This window comes from Acipenser ruthenus, chromosome 8, assembly GCF_902713425.1.
Source record: "Acipenser ruthenus chromosome 8, fAciRut3.2 maternal haplotype, whole genome shotgun sequence".
Lineage (NCBI taxonomy): Eukaryota > Metazoa > Chordata > Actinopteri > Acipenseriformes > Acipenseridae > Acipenser > Acipenser ruthenus.
In genome coordinates this window covers 33,950,741-33,964,273 of record NC_081196.1, presented here as the reverse complement: position 1 = coordinate 33,964,273, position 13,533 = coordinate 33,950,741, and the positions used below count along the sequence as shown (strand labels likewise).

At 43.3% G+C, this 13,533-nt stretch overlaps 1 protein-coding gene across 1 annotated transcript in view; it reads right to left on the bottom strand.

Moving 5' to 3' along the window:
* Positions 1-8,806: 8,806 nt before the first annotated feature.
* The window catches only part of traf3ip2l (TRAF3 interacting protein 2-like), a 43,362-nt gene continuing 38,635 nt past the window's right edge, over positions 8,807-13,533 (bottom strand). Inside the window, exon 10 of the mRNA XM_034011196.3 lies at positions 8,807-12,991. Within this exon, the coding sequence (XP_033867087.2) occupies positions 12,845-12,991 (147 nt within the window). The 3' untranslated portion in view covers positions 8,807-12,844. The remainder of the gene's footprint in view (positions 12,992-13,533) is intronic.

The following is a 13,533-nucleotide window of genomic DNA, read 5'->3' as shown; positions in this document are numbered from 1 at the left end:
TACTGCCTTTGCAGTTAAAAAGAAATAACAGGTTGCAGCTCCTTGAGTCTGTGTCCACCCTGGCATACGCTATGCGCTGCCACGTTATTATTATTATCCACGTTGCGTGACTGCACGTGGTCCAGAACCAGGTTATCGCCGGTCTGCACCATGGTGCAGCACCGTGCGCTCCCCTGTACTGCTCTCCTGGTTGCCTACCGCAGCCACTCGAGTCTGGGTATCCACCCCGGTGTATGCTATGCGCTACCCCCAGGTTGTGTTGACTTCACGCGGTCAAGGCTAGGCCCCCCCAGTCGGCGCCCTCGGTGTTTAGATGCTCCATGCCTCAGTGCTTAGCAACACAGCATGTGAATAATACCTGCACTCAGTGCCCTGATGCTTCGGTTCACCAGTACTGTATTCTACCTCACTCAGTGTCCTCGGTGCGTCTGCACCATTGGTGCCTGAGTGCTTCAGTACACGGATGAGCTGTACGCTGCGCTGGGCCTGGCCAGGCAGCAGGCTCAAGCCCTTTCTGTGACCCTAGCTCAGCCAATAGCGCCGGCCCTGGAGCTGACCCCCGCCTGCACCAGTGGTTGCCCCGGATGTTACGCGCTGGCATCTGCTGTACTCGGCAGGCTGTCTGGCCGGGCGAATGGTTTATCACACTGGACTGAAAGAACGCGGATTCAACTTTGCTATTCGTCTAGTGCACAGGAAGTATCTCCGCTTCGCCTTACAGGGGAGCGTCCTGAGTTTTCTGTGCTGTGGTTCAACCTCTCCTTAGCCCCCGCACGTTTCAAAGTGCATGGATGCCATCCTAGCTCCCTTGCGGCTGCAAGTGATCAGGGTGATGAATTAGCTAAACGACCGGTTGATCTGCCGAGTCGCAGGAAGGAGCAGTGGCCCACACAGTGCAAGCCTACCTGTCGGATGACAGAGTGGCTGCCATTTGCAACTGTCTGGCCCTGTTCAGCAAGGGTTCACAGTATAATTGGTGTTGTGTTAAACTATTGGGTCTGATGGCCTCAGCTTCATCACCCACCCAACTAGGGTTACTCCACAAGTGCCCAATCCAAGTATGGCTCAGTGCCTTAGGCTGCACCCCAAGCGTGACAGACACAGTCAGCTGACCGTGTCTCGTCTAGGCTGGGAAGCCCTACGCTGGTGGAAGCAAGCCTCTCTTCTGAGCGAAGGCGCAAGCATAGGAGTGATACACAACTGTCAATTGGTGATGACAGACGCACCCAACTCTGTTGGGGGGCCGGTCTGGGCAGGTGGAGGAGTTCGCAGACCCTGGTCGGATCGCTGGATATAATGCGTGGGAACTGAGAGCAGCCCACGAGTGGTTCAAAGCGTTTTTTGTACGCTTTCCCCGCCTATACCGCTGCTCCCGGCTTTTCTAGGGAAAGTCAGGTTAGAGAAAGCGTCAGTTCTCCAGGTGGCCAAGAGAATGTGGTTTTCGACCCTGTGCCAGCTGTTGCATAGCCAGCCCTGGGAGATTCCACTTCGTTGGAGCTCCTCAGTCAGGCGGAAGGCTCTCTTTGGCACCCGGAGCCACACAGGTTCCAGCTATGGGTCTGGCCCCTGTAAGGGACTGCTGGCTAGCCCTAGGGCTATCGGACGCAGTTGTGGGTACCATGCAGAGCGCTAGGGCGGACTCCACTAGGTTTTTTGTATACCTATAAGTGGAAGTATTTTCAAGCTTGTGTCTGGCTAGAAACCATGACCCCATCACTTGCCCTAGGCCAGTCATATTGCAGTTCCTGCAAGAACTGCTTGGTGCTGGAAGGTCACCTTCCACCTTGCAGGTGTATTCAGCGGCTATCTCTGCTTGCCATGCCCCCGTAGATTCTATGTCTCCGGGTGCGCATTTTTGGCTACCCATTTCCTTAAAGGCGCACAGTGATTACGCCCTTCTAGGAGGACTGTTCTCCCCAAATGGAGCCTTAATATTGTGCTAGAGGCTCTCACGAAGGCCCGTTTGAGCCCTTGAACTCCATTGAGCTGAAGTATCTGTCTATGAAGACAGCCTTCCCCTTAGTTATCACCTCCGTAAAGGGGATCATTGAGCTGTGCGTGTGGGAGGATGGAAGCGAAGTGATGCTGCGCATCAACCCCGCTTTCCTCCCCAAGGTGATTACAGCTTTCCACATTAACCAGTCTGTGGAACTGGAGTCTTTTCATCCACCTCCGTTGCTTCAACGGAGGATGAGAGATTTAATTTTCTCTGCCCAGTGCGGGTATTGAGATGTTACGTGCTTAGGACAAGAACGCTGCGTCAATCTGACTAGCTCTTTGTCTGTCACAGAACACGGACCCTAGGACAGCCCCTCTAAGCAGCCTCTGTCACGCTGGATTGCAGACACGGTGTCGACTGCATATGATGGTTCTGGGTTACCCCCACCTGGTAGAGTAGCTGCGCATTCGACTAGAGGGTTGGCTAGCTGGGCTACGCCGCATACTTTCACCAGATTCTACCGCATTAATGTGGTAGATCCTGCTGTGCCGTCTGTGGGCACAAGGGTCCTTGAGGGTGTAAGTTCACACCGCTGACCTCTGGGTTAGACAGCACTTGTGCGTCCCTCATATGGTGCCGTTCCTTCTCCCTCGCGATGGCTCTGGTATACATTATCCCATACTTAATGTTGGTGGTCGTCTTCGACTTGAAAGGGAACGTTAGGTTACCTACCGTAACCCTGGTTCCCTGAAAGAGAAGACGACCACTAACCATGAGGTCGCTCCGGTCGCCCTCACGGGTTTGGTGGAAAAAGAGGGAGATCTTCCGGTGAGTGACGGTTTTGTACCCTCGGTAGGCGGGACCGAGTGCGTCATCACAGGAAGGGGCCTTCGGCAGCTCTGATATAGAGAGCTCAGTATTACCTACCTCTAGGGCAGGGAATATCCCATACTTAATGTTGGTGGTCGTCTTCCCTTTCAGGGAACCAGGGTTACGGTAAGTAACCTAACGTTTTCATTATGATTGGGTTAATGCTTAAACTCTCAGCAAACATCCTCTTTATGTTTTGCTGCAAATGAAATCAGATTGCAAGCTTAATGTAATTTTGTTGGTTTATAAAAATGGGTTATCTTAACAAGCAGGGGATCAATCTGTCCCAACTAGTTAGACCACACCATATAATATACAACATAAGAAACCAGCACCGACACAAACACACTCTTTACAGTATAAATAAATATTGATCATATGCAGTGTGTTCACACTGGCACATAGCTTCTGTTAATGCTGCAGTTCTCAACAGTATTACAATCCTTCACAACACTAAATATTTTCTAAGTATGATCGACTACAGCTAAATATTATTCTCTTGCCAAAAAACACATTGATCAGCAGAGATTTTGGTTAGTGTTCCTGGCTTACATTTCACAAAGCTTCTGCTATTGAACGTTTTCATGAAAGGTCAGGTGAAACTGTTCCTCTTCCTTTTATCCTTTCTTTTAATTATTTGTGAGTACCAAGACTTTTTTCTAATTGTTCTTAAATTTTTCATCTTGATTAGGCCACGAGGACTTCTGGGTTTGATGATGATGTTAAGTCAATACCTACTGTTATAGTCAGGAATTAGTTATTTATATATGTAAAAACCTAACTGTATAAATGGGTAATTGTATGTAAAAATAATGTATATTGCTCTTTATTGAAGCTGCTGAAACTCCTACTTTCTCGTACTCTTCTTCACACAGATACTATCTCTATACCGTGTCTGTTTATGTTGACCACTCACTGAAGCCGATTTGTTTTTCCGAAAGTGAAACCTCTGCAATTTTTATTGCTGGTTTACAGGAGTAATACTTAGATTTTCAATTTAATAAGTGTTATCATAGCACTATGTTTATACAATCTATATTTACTGTACACTCTGGTTTGATCACTTTGGATTTTTAGAGTGATGTCAAGATGACAGTACTATTAACTATAGCAGTAGTATCTGCATCCCTTACTGGAATGAGGAAGTACAAGATATGTTCTAGCACCTCAGAGCGCTGTCCCCGGGCATATGAAAAAAATCTATAAAACTTAATATTTGGGCAACATCATAACACACAGTGATTACAAATATTAAAGATGAAGTTTAAAACAACTGTTCAAATGTCTTTAAGTTCTGGGAGAATCAGGTTACACCTAGTGGATCAGTTTTGGTGCCATTTCAGAAGCACAAGTAGAATGGGCAGGGGTGCATTTCTGGCACTGTGGTGCTAGATTCTAGCACCACGGTACCTCGTGTAGCACAAGCAACATTAAATTCTGGAGCCAGTAGTTAATTTTGTTGTATTCCTTAGCAACCATAGATGATGATAATTTCATGATAGTTTCTCATTTGGTCTGTACTTCTCACATGACGCACTCACATGCACAGGAGAGAAGGTTTGTGTCGTGTGGGAAGTTTAACTGCAGAAACTGGTCGAAAACATGTCTTCAAAGTGCACTTTTACCCAATGATCAATTAAATCAAAGTCAAAAGGGTATGTGGGCAATAGTATGACTTAACGGGTAATGATAAATGCATTTTACGTTTTTCAAATATTATAAAAGATGGGGGGATAGGGACGAAGACGACTTGATAATTAGCACCAGTAGTAAGGTGACCATATGGCTCTGTGTTCAGCGGGACAGCTTGGGACAGTTCAGGCTTTTCAACTCACAACCCAGTGCATTCTGGTAAGCGTAGTCCTGCTTCTCTTAAAGGAAGGAATGGTACCTGAGACAGGTAAAATGTACCAGAATGCATTGGGTTGTGAGTTGAAAAGCCTGAGCTGCCCCAAACTGTCCCACTGAACACGGAGCCATATGGTCACCTTAACCAGTAGGCTCTCTGGTGCTAACCTTTCAAAACAGTTTAACACCAATTTTCAAAACTATTTGCACCCCTGATAGGGTAGGATTAAGAGAAGAGTTATATCTATCCTGCAAAAGAAACTCCCAACAAACAGCGCAGGAAGACTATTGCTAATATAACTACTGAATTTCACTGCTATTCAAAATTGTGCCGTGCAGACTCACTCATTGGTGTCTCGCTTGAGTTCTTCACATGATGTCGAATAGAAGGAAGTGGCCTATACCTCCATTTACCGAAACTGTTTTCTCTCCTATCAGTAATCTACACCACCAGGGATACAAGGTAGTAAGCTGGCCCAACCACATGTTGCTTCAGAGGAAGGCAGTGCTAGTCAGGAGGAGATTGTGGTTTGTTTCTGAGAATAGCTGTTTTTCTTTTCACAAAGCTCGTGAGTTAAGGCTTTTGGCCAAAAACCAAGATGCACTAGGATCGATCTGTGAATTGCTCTTGCTTTTAGCTTACATGTTATAACTTAATGGTAGCACGTCGCTAGTGTTTTGATTTGTATGGGCTGATGTCAGACTACTTACAATAATCACTACAAAATCCTGTCTCAAACTGCAAGGGAATGCAGGATTTAAACTCACCAGCCTTTGGTTCCAAAAATGCCACTCGCATGTTAAAGGAGCAGACCTTTTGAGTTTGTAGGAGCTCCATTATATAATGAACCCTTCACTCCTGTGTTTAAAGTGGTCGAAGTTAAGTAAAACTAGTCTGATCTGCATGTGTCTCGAGTCCCTCCCTCATAAGGTATGCTTGCATTATGCTACACAACTAAACATTGCTTGCCGTTTACCACATCAGTGGAACTGAAATATAACATCTTCATACAGCTGATCTCTTGTTTTTTAACTTGGCTGTTTATGTGCAAGATGTTGAGGTCAGTGCACAGTAAGTCAAGAAAAAGTTGGATAAAGGTAGTAGCTCCAGGGCTGTACTGGGTAATCAGACTAGATCAATCACTGTGACAAGGCTGATGTGAAATGGAGTTGCAGAATATACTATAGAGTATAGGGAGCATGTTACAAGTGCTGACTCCATCCAATGTATGTTAGTCTCCTTCCAAGGCATCACATGCATTCATAGAACTTGCAAAGTTCTTAGGCATAGCTTTCAATAGCCCTGACGATCTGTGATGAACAGTGTTGAAAAAAAGCTGTAAAAGTCATGTTTGTTTGGGGCCTGACAGTGAAAGTGAGGGTGTGGAACCACAGCTTATTACTCAAGGACTGTCCATACAGCTTTATCACAACTGGAAGAGTTAGAACCACAAAGACAAAGGATGGCTCAGTTCTACAACATTCATTTTTTTCTTTACTTATTTGTTTTATCTGTAGGGTCATTTAAACAAAACAAGATTTACAAACATCTTTAAAACTAGATAAAGCACAACTCGTAAGAGTGTATTTATATATGAACAACGAAAGAATCAGCAATACAAAAACTGTCTTTGTCCAGTCCCGCGACAGGATGTGAGTGGTGTCTGTTTTAAAACAGTCTGTATTTAATTAAAGAAATAATAGATCCCTCCCTCTACTAGCAATGGTATAGGGGGGTATATAGCAGGATTGCAGTCCCAAACAGAAAATAAACAGTTTTTAATAATCCCAAAAACATCCACCTTTGTACACAGGGAAAGTGCTCCAAGACAGGTGGTGCTGGGGTGTGCTGGCTCGTGTTGTGATGTTCTCGGCAGTGCTAGTCGTGCTCTGGGGGTTTATGCTGGCTCCGTGGCTGCAGCTCCCGACTTGCTAGTCCTGTGCAACACAAATAAACAAACAAAAACACAGCACTGTGACGCGTTATTACCAATTCAGCGTAAGGGGCAGTACTCCCGTAGCTGCGTCCCATTTGTAATGCCAAACTCCTCCCTGTGATCAGCCCTGCATCACGGTCTCTCCAGTCACTGCATGCCCCGCAGCTGACCACAATGAATTTGTTCAGCAAACTCACAGCTACGCGCTTTCTCCAAAATTTCTGATTCCCCCCTACCATTGAGCTGCCCCATTTATGGGAAAGCCTACCACCAACCTTAAGCAGCGCCCTTTCTGGTCAGGAGGGAGACTTACAGCTTAGATTCATTTGCTCTCTGTCACATATCTCACCCCTCAGAGTGATGCAGAAGGAACTTGGCTAACCCTACGTCCCCTAATGGCCCCCCCTCCCGTGAAAAAGAAATCAGCATTTTGGTACTCCTTACCCGCACAATGCTTCACTTGGTGGTGGAAAGGTTGCAGCACCAGATACCACAGGAGTTCGTGTCCCTCATCTTATGTAACCACCTTAAAAGGGCATGGTCCTTGACAAGAAGAAGGAACATCCCAATAAGTAATAGCGAAGAGCGTGTGTAGCGTCATTTTCTTGCTCATATATATAATCCATCAACAGGACTGCCCCCAGACCAATATGGGAGGCACCAGTCTGAAGAATGAACTCTTTACTGAAATTATGTGAAATTAGAGCTGGGGCCTGGCACAGCTTCCTCTTAATCATGTCAAAAGCCCCCTGACATTCCCCTGTCCATTTCACTTTTGGTGCAGTCTTCCTGGTGAGATCAACCAAGTGGTTAACTACAGTGGAGTACTCAGGGATAAAGCAGTGGTAATAGCCTGCTAACCCCCGTAGTGATCTCACCTGAGACTTGGCTTTCATTATCATTGTCTCCATCAGAGCCTGGACTTTAGAAGCGACCGGCTTTACCTGACCATTACCTATTATGTAGCCAAGATATTGGGTCTCGTTTGCCAAATGAACACTTGGCCAGATTAGTTGTCAGCCTCGTCTCCCTCAGAGACTGTAGGACGGCTGAAAGTCTATCAATATGCTCTCTCCGGGTAGAGCTAAAAACCACTACATCGTCAATATACACAATGGCATGCTTCTGATGGGGCACAAGGACATGGTCCATCAGTCTCCGAAAGGTGGCTGGGGCTCCATGCAGTCCAGATAACATGGTCTGGAAATGGAACAGGTCATCTGAGGTAGAGAAAGCAGTTTTCTCTTGTGAGCTCTGAGTTAGTGTAATTTCCCAGCATCCCTTTGTCATATCCAAAGTCGAAATCAACAGTGCTGTCCCCAGTCGACCAAGGAGTTCACCTACTCGGGGCATCGGATACGCATCGAACTTGGAGATGACATTCACCATACGAAAGTCCACACACCATCCTTTTTAGACACCATCACTATAGGACTGCACCACTAACTCTAGGAAGGCTGAATGACTCTCAGCTCGAGCATATCCCCTACCTCCTTCCTGACTGTACCCCTGCAGCTTTCCGGGATCTGGTATGGTCTCTCCCTGACCTTGACACCTGCCAGAGTAATAATTGCATGTTCAATAACATTCGTTCTACTGGGTGTTGCCCATTTTGAATGTTAATTGTAGTTGGTGGATTGACAATAGGACCAAAATCCTCCTCTGAAGGTGGAAGCTGAAGTAGCGGGTAGTCTCCCTCTGGTGGTGGAGGCAGCGGGGCTTCTTCCAGTGGAGCTTGAGACAACAGCAATACTGACCTCAGTGAGTGGCACTCCGGCCACTGTTCCTCCTCCTGGCCCACACTCCCCACAAGCAGGGCACCCAATCAAGACCTCGAGAACGCAGAGGTAGACTTCCCAGTGGCTCTCCTGCCATTTTTGTGGGGTATTCCCGCAGTAGCAACAGTGGCATTGGAGACAGCGGGGCTTCTCCCAATGGCGCTGGACGCTCACACTCCCCCCTCGTGGGCGCTAGATGGTTGCGCTCCCCCTTCGTGGGCACTGGACGCTTGGACTCCCCCCTCTTGAGTTCTGGAGCTCGCACTGGCTTCCTTGCTTGACTCTGGGGATGGCCGTTCCTCCCCTTCTTCCTCTTTTGGGCATGTAGCTGTTTTTTTTTTCCTGGATGAACCAGGCCTCTGACGAGGAGGTGCTGTTAATCCCATGTGTCACAGAATGGTCGAATAAGTAAACACACAGGCAAGGTACTACGGTTGAGTCACAAATGCGCTCTTTATTTAATAATCAAAATAAAAGGTTTAAACAAAACAAAGGACTTCTTCAAAACAAAACGGTGGCCAAAATAAACAGACACAAAACAGAACACACACTAAATAAAACAAGTATTGTGCTGGTTTCAAGCCAGCAGCAATAGTTATTTTTATATCTGACTTCTTACGTTCCTCCTCTCTGAACAACCGACCATCCTCTAATGAGCATCTGATCTGCTCTTTAGATATACATGTCCATCTCCAAACTAGGAATTACTTAATTTGGAGATGGCCACATTAGGCACTTAGCTGGGTTGGAAATTTTAACCAAATCCATGCTGTAAAACAATAAGAAACATTGTGCTTTTAAACACCAAACAATACATTTAAATCATAATAATACAACAAAAAATACAAATAAACACAGGTGGGGTGTACCGTCACAATGTTCAAAAAGGGTTTTTTATCCGTGCCTCTTTACTTATACATACATAAAGTGTTTTTAATCCTGTCAGATCCTAATCTTTGTTATATATAGCTAGTGAAGCCCCTGCTATCGTTCATTGAAGACCTGGAGTACTGGTGTGGCAATGCTTTGTCTAAAGGAGTTGGCCAGTGAAATAATTCCTGTCATGCACTTCCATTCTCTATGCAAATCTCTCAAGGGCAGTTTTGAAAGTAGATGCTACAGCAAATATCCAATCATGGATTGTATTGGGTTGTACGTTTCTTTATTAAGCATTGCATTTTTTATATTTAATGTTTTGAGGTAGCTGGAACTTTTGGCTTCATTCAAATCTAACCTTAGTAAAGAACAACAAACGGCAACTCTAGTGAAGGTAAATAATAATGCTGTGCAGTGTTAGCACATAATTGCATTTACTTATCATAGTTTTAGTTGTTTTGTATTTGTAAAACATCTTATAAAGTTTGCACGGATAGGATTAAAATATAATCCTAGGATAAATTTCCAATTAGTAATAATCTAATTATTAGGCAGGAATGTGCAATCACTTGCTTGTTCAGCTTTTTTTTTTTTAAATGCTTGACAAAATATATTTCATTGTATTTGTTTATTTATTTTGTAAATCAAAAACATATTTCAACATGAAAAATTAACAGAGATGAAGTATAAGTACACATTTTGAAGAATTTGAAAATTAGTAATGCAATGTATTCATTTGGAAATGCCCCATTACCAGCTGCACTGACAACAAGCCTTGCTTTATACAGAGATTGCGTACGTCAAAGAAAACGTCAGCCCTTTGTGAGACAGAAAATACACGAAGTATATTCAGTTAACAAAAACAGGGTTCATATCATTCAAGCCTTGATGTAATTGACTAACAGTGTAGCATTTATTTATAGTATTGGTAATTTGACCTTGGTCTAATGCAGTTGAAAGTTGTGTGTTAAAATGATATTAAACACAGTACTAGTCGTGTATTGGCAGAGCCTGCGATAAATAGCATCAGCTCAGAAGTTTACAGTCATGCGTTTACTAATTAAGAAAGGCACCTGATGTGAAAGCATAATGTTCTGTAGCTCTTACTGTTAAAGTGTCACAGAACACCCTGTAGTTTTTATAATGCATTACATTGCCTTTGTTGTGTCGTGTGTTGTCAGTATTGTATCATATCTACTTTCAACATAAACACTTTTTATTCACACATCTGGGTCATAAATCAGCTGGACATATGTATATTTCTTCAAGGAGAATTCATTTTATAGTGTATCCAGATCATTGTCCCTTCTACAACAATGCTGGTGCTCTGGTTAAAATGTGTGGCTAGTGAGGGAACATAAAACAAACAGCTTTGCAGTATGGTGCCTGATCTGGATACACTATATATGATAGAAAATATATATATATATATATATATAATCTATAGACACAGCGAGGGGTTCTGTAACTCTTTCAAACTCAGCCAATTACTGTTCATGCTGGTGTATGTATTTGTTATACTACCTCTGTATGTATTGCACTCACTCAGTGATAGTCCAATATACACGTAGTGAACAAAAAATGGAAACACCTGGGTCAATGAGGGACACCAAGTATATTGAAAAGCAAAGGCTTCCACACAGGTGTGGCTCATGCGTTAATTAATCAAATAACATCCCAGCATGCTTAGGGTCATGTATAGAAATGCTGGACAGGCCTGGTTACCTATAATTATGGTTAGCATGGCTGCAAGAGGAGACCTCAGTGACTTTGAAAGCTGGGTGATTGTTGGGGCGCGTTTGGCAGGAGCTTCAGTGACCAAGACAGCTCAACTTGCTGATGTTTCACGAGCAACGGTGTCCAAGGTGATGTCAGCATGGAATGCCGAGTGAAAGACATCATCAGCAAAGGGCAACAGTGGATGGAAACGCATACTTCAGGATCGTGATATCTGTGCATTAATTCGAAGTGCAAGGCAAAACAGACGAGCAACTGCAGATCAACTGACTGCAAATTTCAAACTGGGGCGCGAGCAGCCAGTTTCATCAAAAACAGTCCGCCGAGAACTCCAGAGCGGGATACTATAGTGGCCCAACGCCCTATTAAGTGACTTTACATTGGTGTTTCCATTTTTTTGTTCACTACCTGTATGTGCACAACTAAATTTGACATACTTAAACTATTTGAATTCTTAGGGGCATTTATTACATACAATAAAAAACAGTGAGGGCTCCAAGTTTTAGGGAGTTGATCAAAAATTAACATTAAGATTAAAAAAAAAAAAAAGATAAACCATTGTAGGTTCCCTATCGAGTCAATTAAAAAACCTGGGAAAAGAAAAGTCTACAGCTATGGCCAAATGTTTTGCACCACCCTATAGAATTAAATGTTGCTACATAGTCGAATGAAACCTGCTGAATAATGTTATGTTAACATATTGAATTACATACAGCTTTGTAGTTTGACACACACATAACAAAGAAATAATAATAATTTGACAAATGTGTCATTTCGAAATCTAACAGAGAAAGAGAAGGAGATGTGATAGCTTTTATTGGACTAACTAAACAAAAAATAATCGCAAGCTTTCAAAGTCTCTTCTTCAGATGAAAGTAGAAAAGAGAGATTGATGTTTACATTCAGAATTCATTAATAATGTAAACATCAATCTCTTCCCTACTTTCATCTGAAGAAGAGACCTGTGAGGTCTTGAAAGCTTATTTTTTGTTTAGTTAGTTCAGTAAAAAAAAGTATCACATCTCCTTCTCTTTGTCTATCATCTCTGGAGTAATACAGCTACCATTTCATCTATCTACGAAATCTAACATGAAATACTGTACTACTATTATGGCTACCGGTAGACACTTGCGATATCATTTTGTAATTTATTTGATTACAGGATGTTAAAATATCTAAATTATGTTTGCATTTTTTTTTCAATCCTAAAATTCAAAGTGATGTAAAACTTTTGGCCACTGCTGTTCAATGCCCTTTGGTGTTCTGTACCAGCACTATTGTTTTGTAATAATTCTGAGTTTGCATTTAAGTGATGCATCATTCTGATACACAACTGATTCATTCGTCACAGACAAGTTTATGCGAAGATAGTGTTGAGTGGGAGCATATCTGTCCAGCAGGGTTTGAATCAGAAACTGAACACTTTTGCCTAATGCCCCTGTTCTGATTCCCCAATAATCCCCCCATTTGGAACGATCACACCACAGCTAAAACTGGTTTGATTCCACTGAGCAAACAGCTGGCATTCCAGGTGATACATACCCTTTCTCTGTCTGCATTCTGTCCTAAACCAGCAGTTTGTCAATCCCAAACTGTTGTGACATTTTATATATTAAAATAAAACAGTAAAAAAGAAACATGTGAATCAGATTATTCTGCCTTGCATTGCAACTGTGGTACTATTCAGTAGAGAGAAAATTGTAAAGGGGTACTTGAGCTGAAACCTCAAGAAGAAACGGGTACTGTTTTAAAATGGTTGAAAACCGCTGTTCTAAAAACAGTGATTGCGTACACCTGCAGTCTCATAAAACAGAAGTTGATCAGAGCCGGTATTTTCGTGCAGGTCCCCAGCAAGGCCCCTAAATGCGCTTGGAGAGGATGGTGGGGAGCTTCCCAACGGGTGGGGGGTTGTATTTCTCCACACGCATCAGCCGCAGCAGGATGTCTTGCATGTCTTGGGGCCAGTGATACACGTGGGTGTTCTGCAGCCAGGAAGGGACGTGGCTCTGGAGGGGGAGAGACAGATGGGAATAAGATCTGAACCTCAGATCGGGACAAACTACTGTACCGTCTTTGAGTTGGAGGCGTTTTGAAAATGTCACTAGGGTATTTAATGGGGCATAACCAGGTTTATATAAATCTCATTGTTTAATCATATCTAGAAAAGAACATGTACTACAATTACACCCCTTCCAGCATGACAGTATATTTCTCTAAACACGTCTATGCATGCCCATAAGTTATACCATCAAATATTATGCACTAAGGTTTAGTTGGTTCATTTCCTAGATTCCCCTACTATTGCTCAAATTGCTCAAATGTCAACCAACTAAAAAAAAAAAAACAGATAGAGTTAGTGGACACTAAAACAGAGTGCAATGCGTTGCGATCATTGTGTGATTTGAAAAATCTAACAGATTTTGTTATTTGAATCACTACTGAAAATAGTATATCAGAGCATATTGTAGTGTACGTACATTAGAAAAGTTTGGGAACGTGAAAGCCCATCTAGGTTTGTCCGTTCTTAGCACAACATTTGCCCATACTA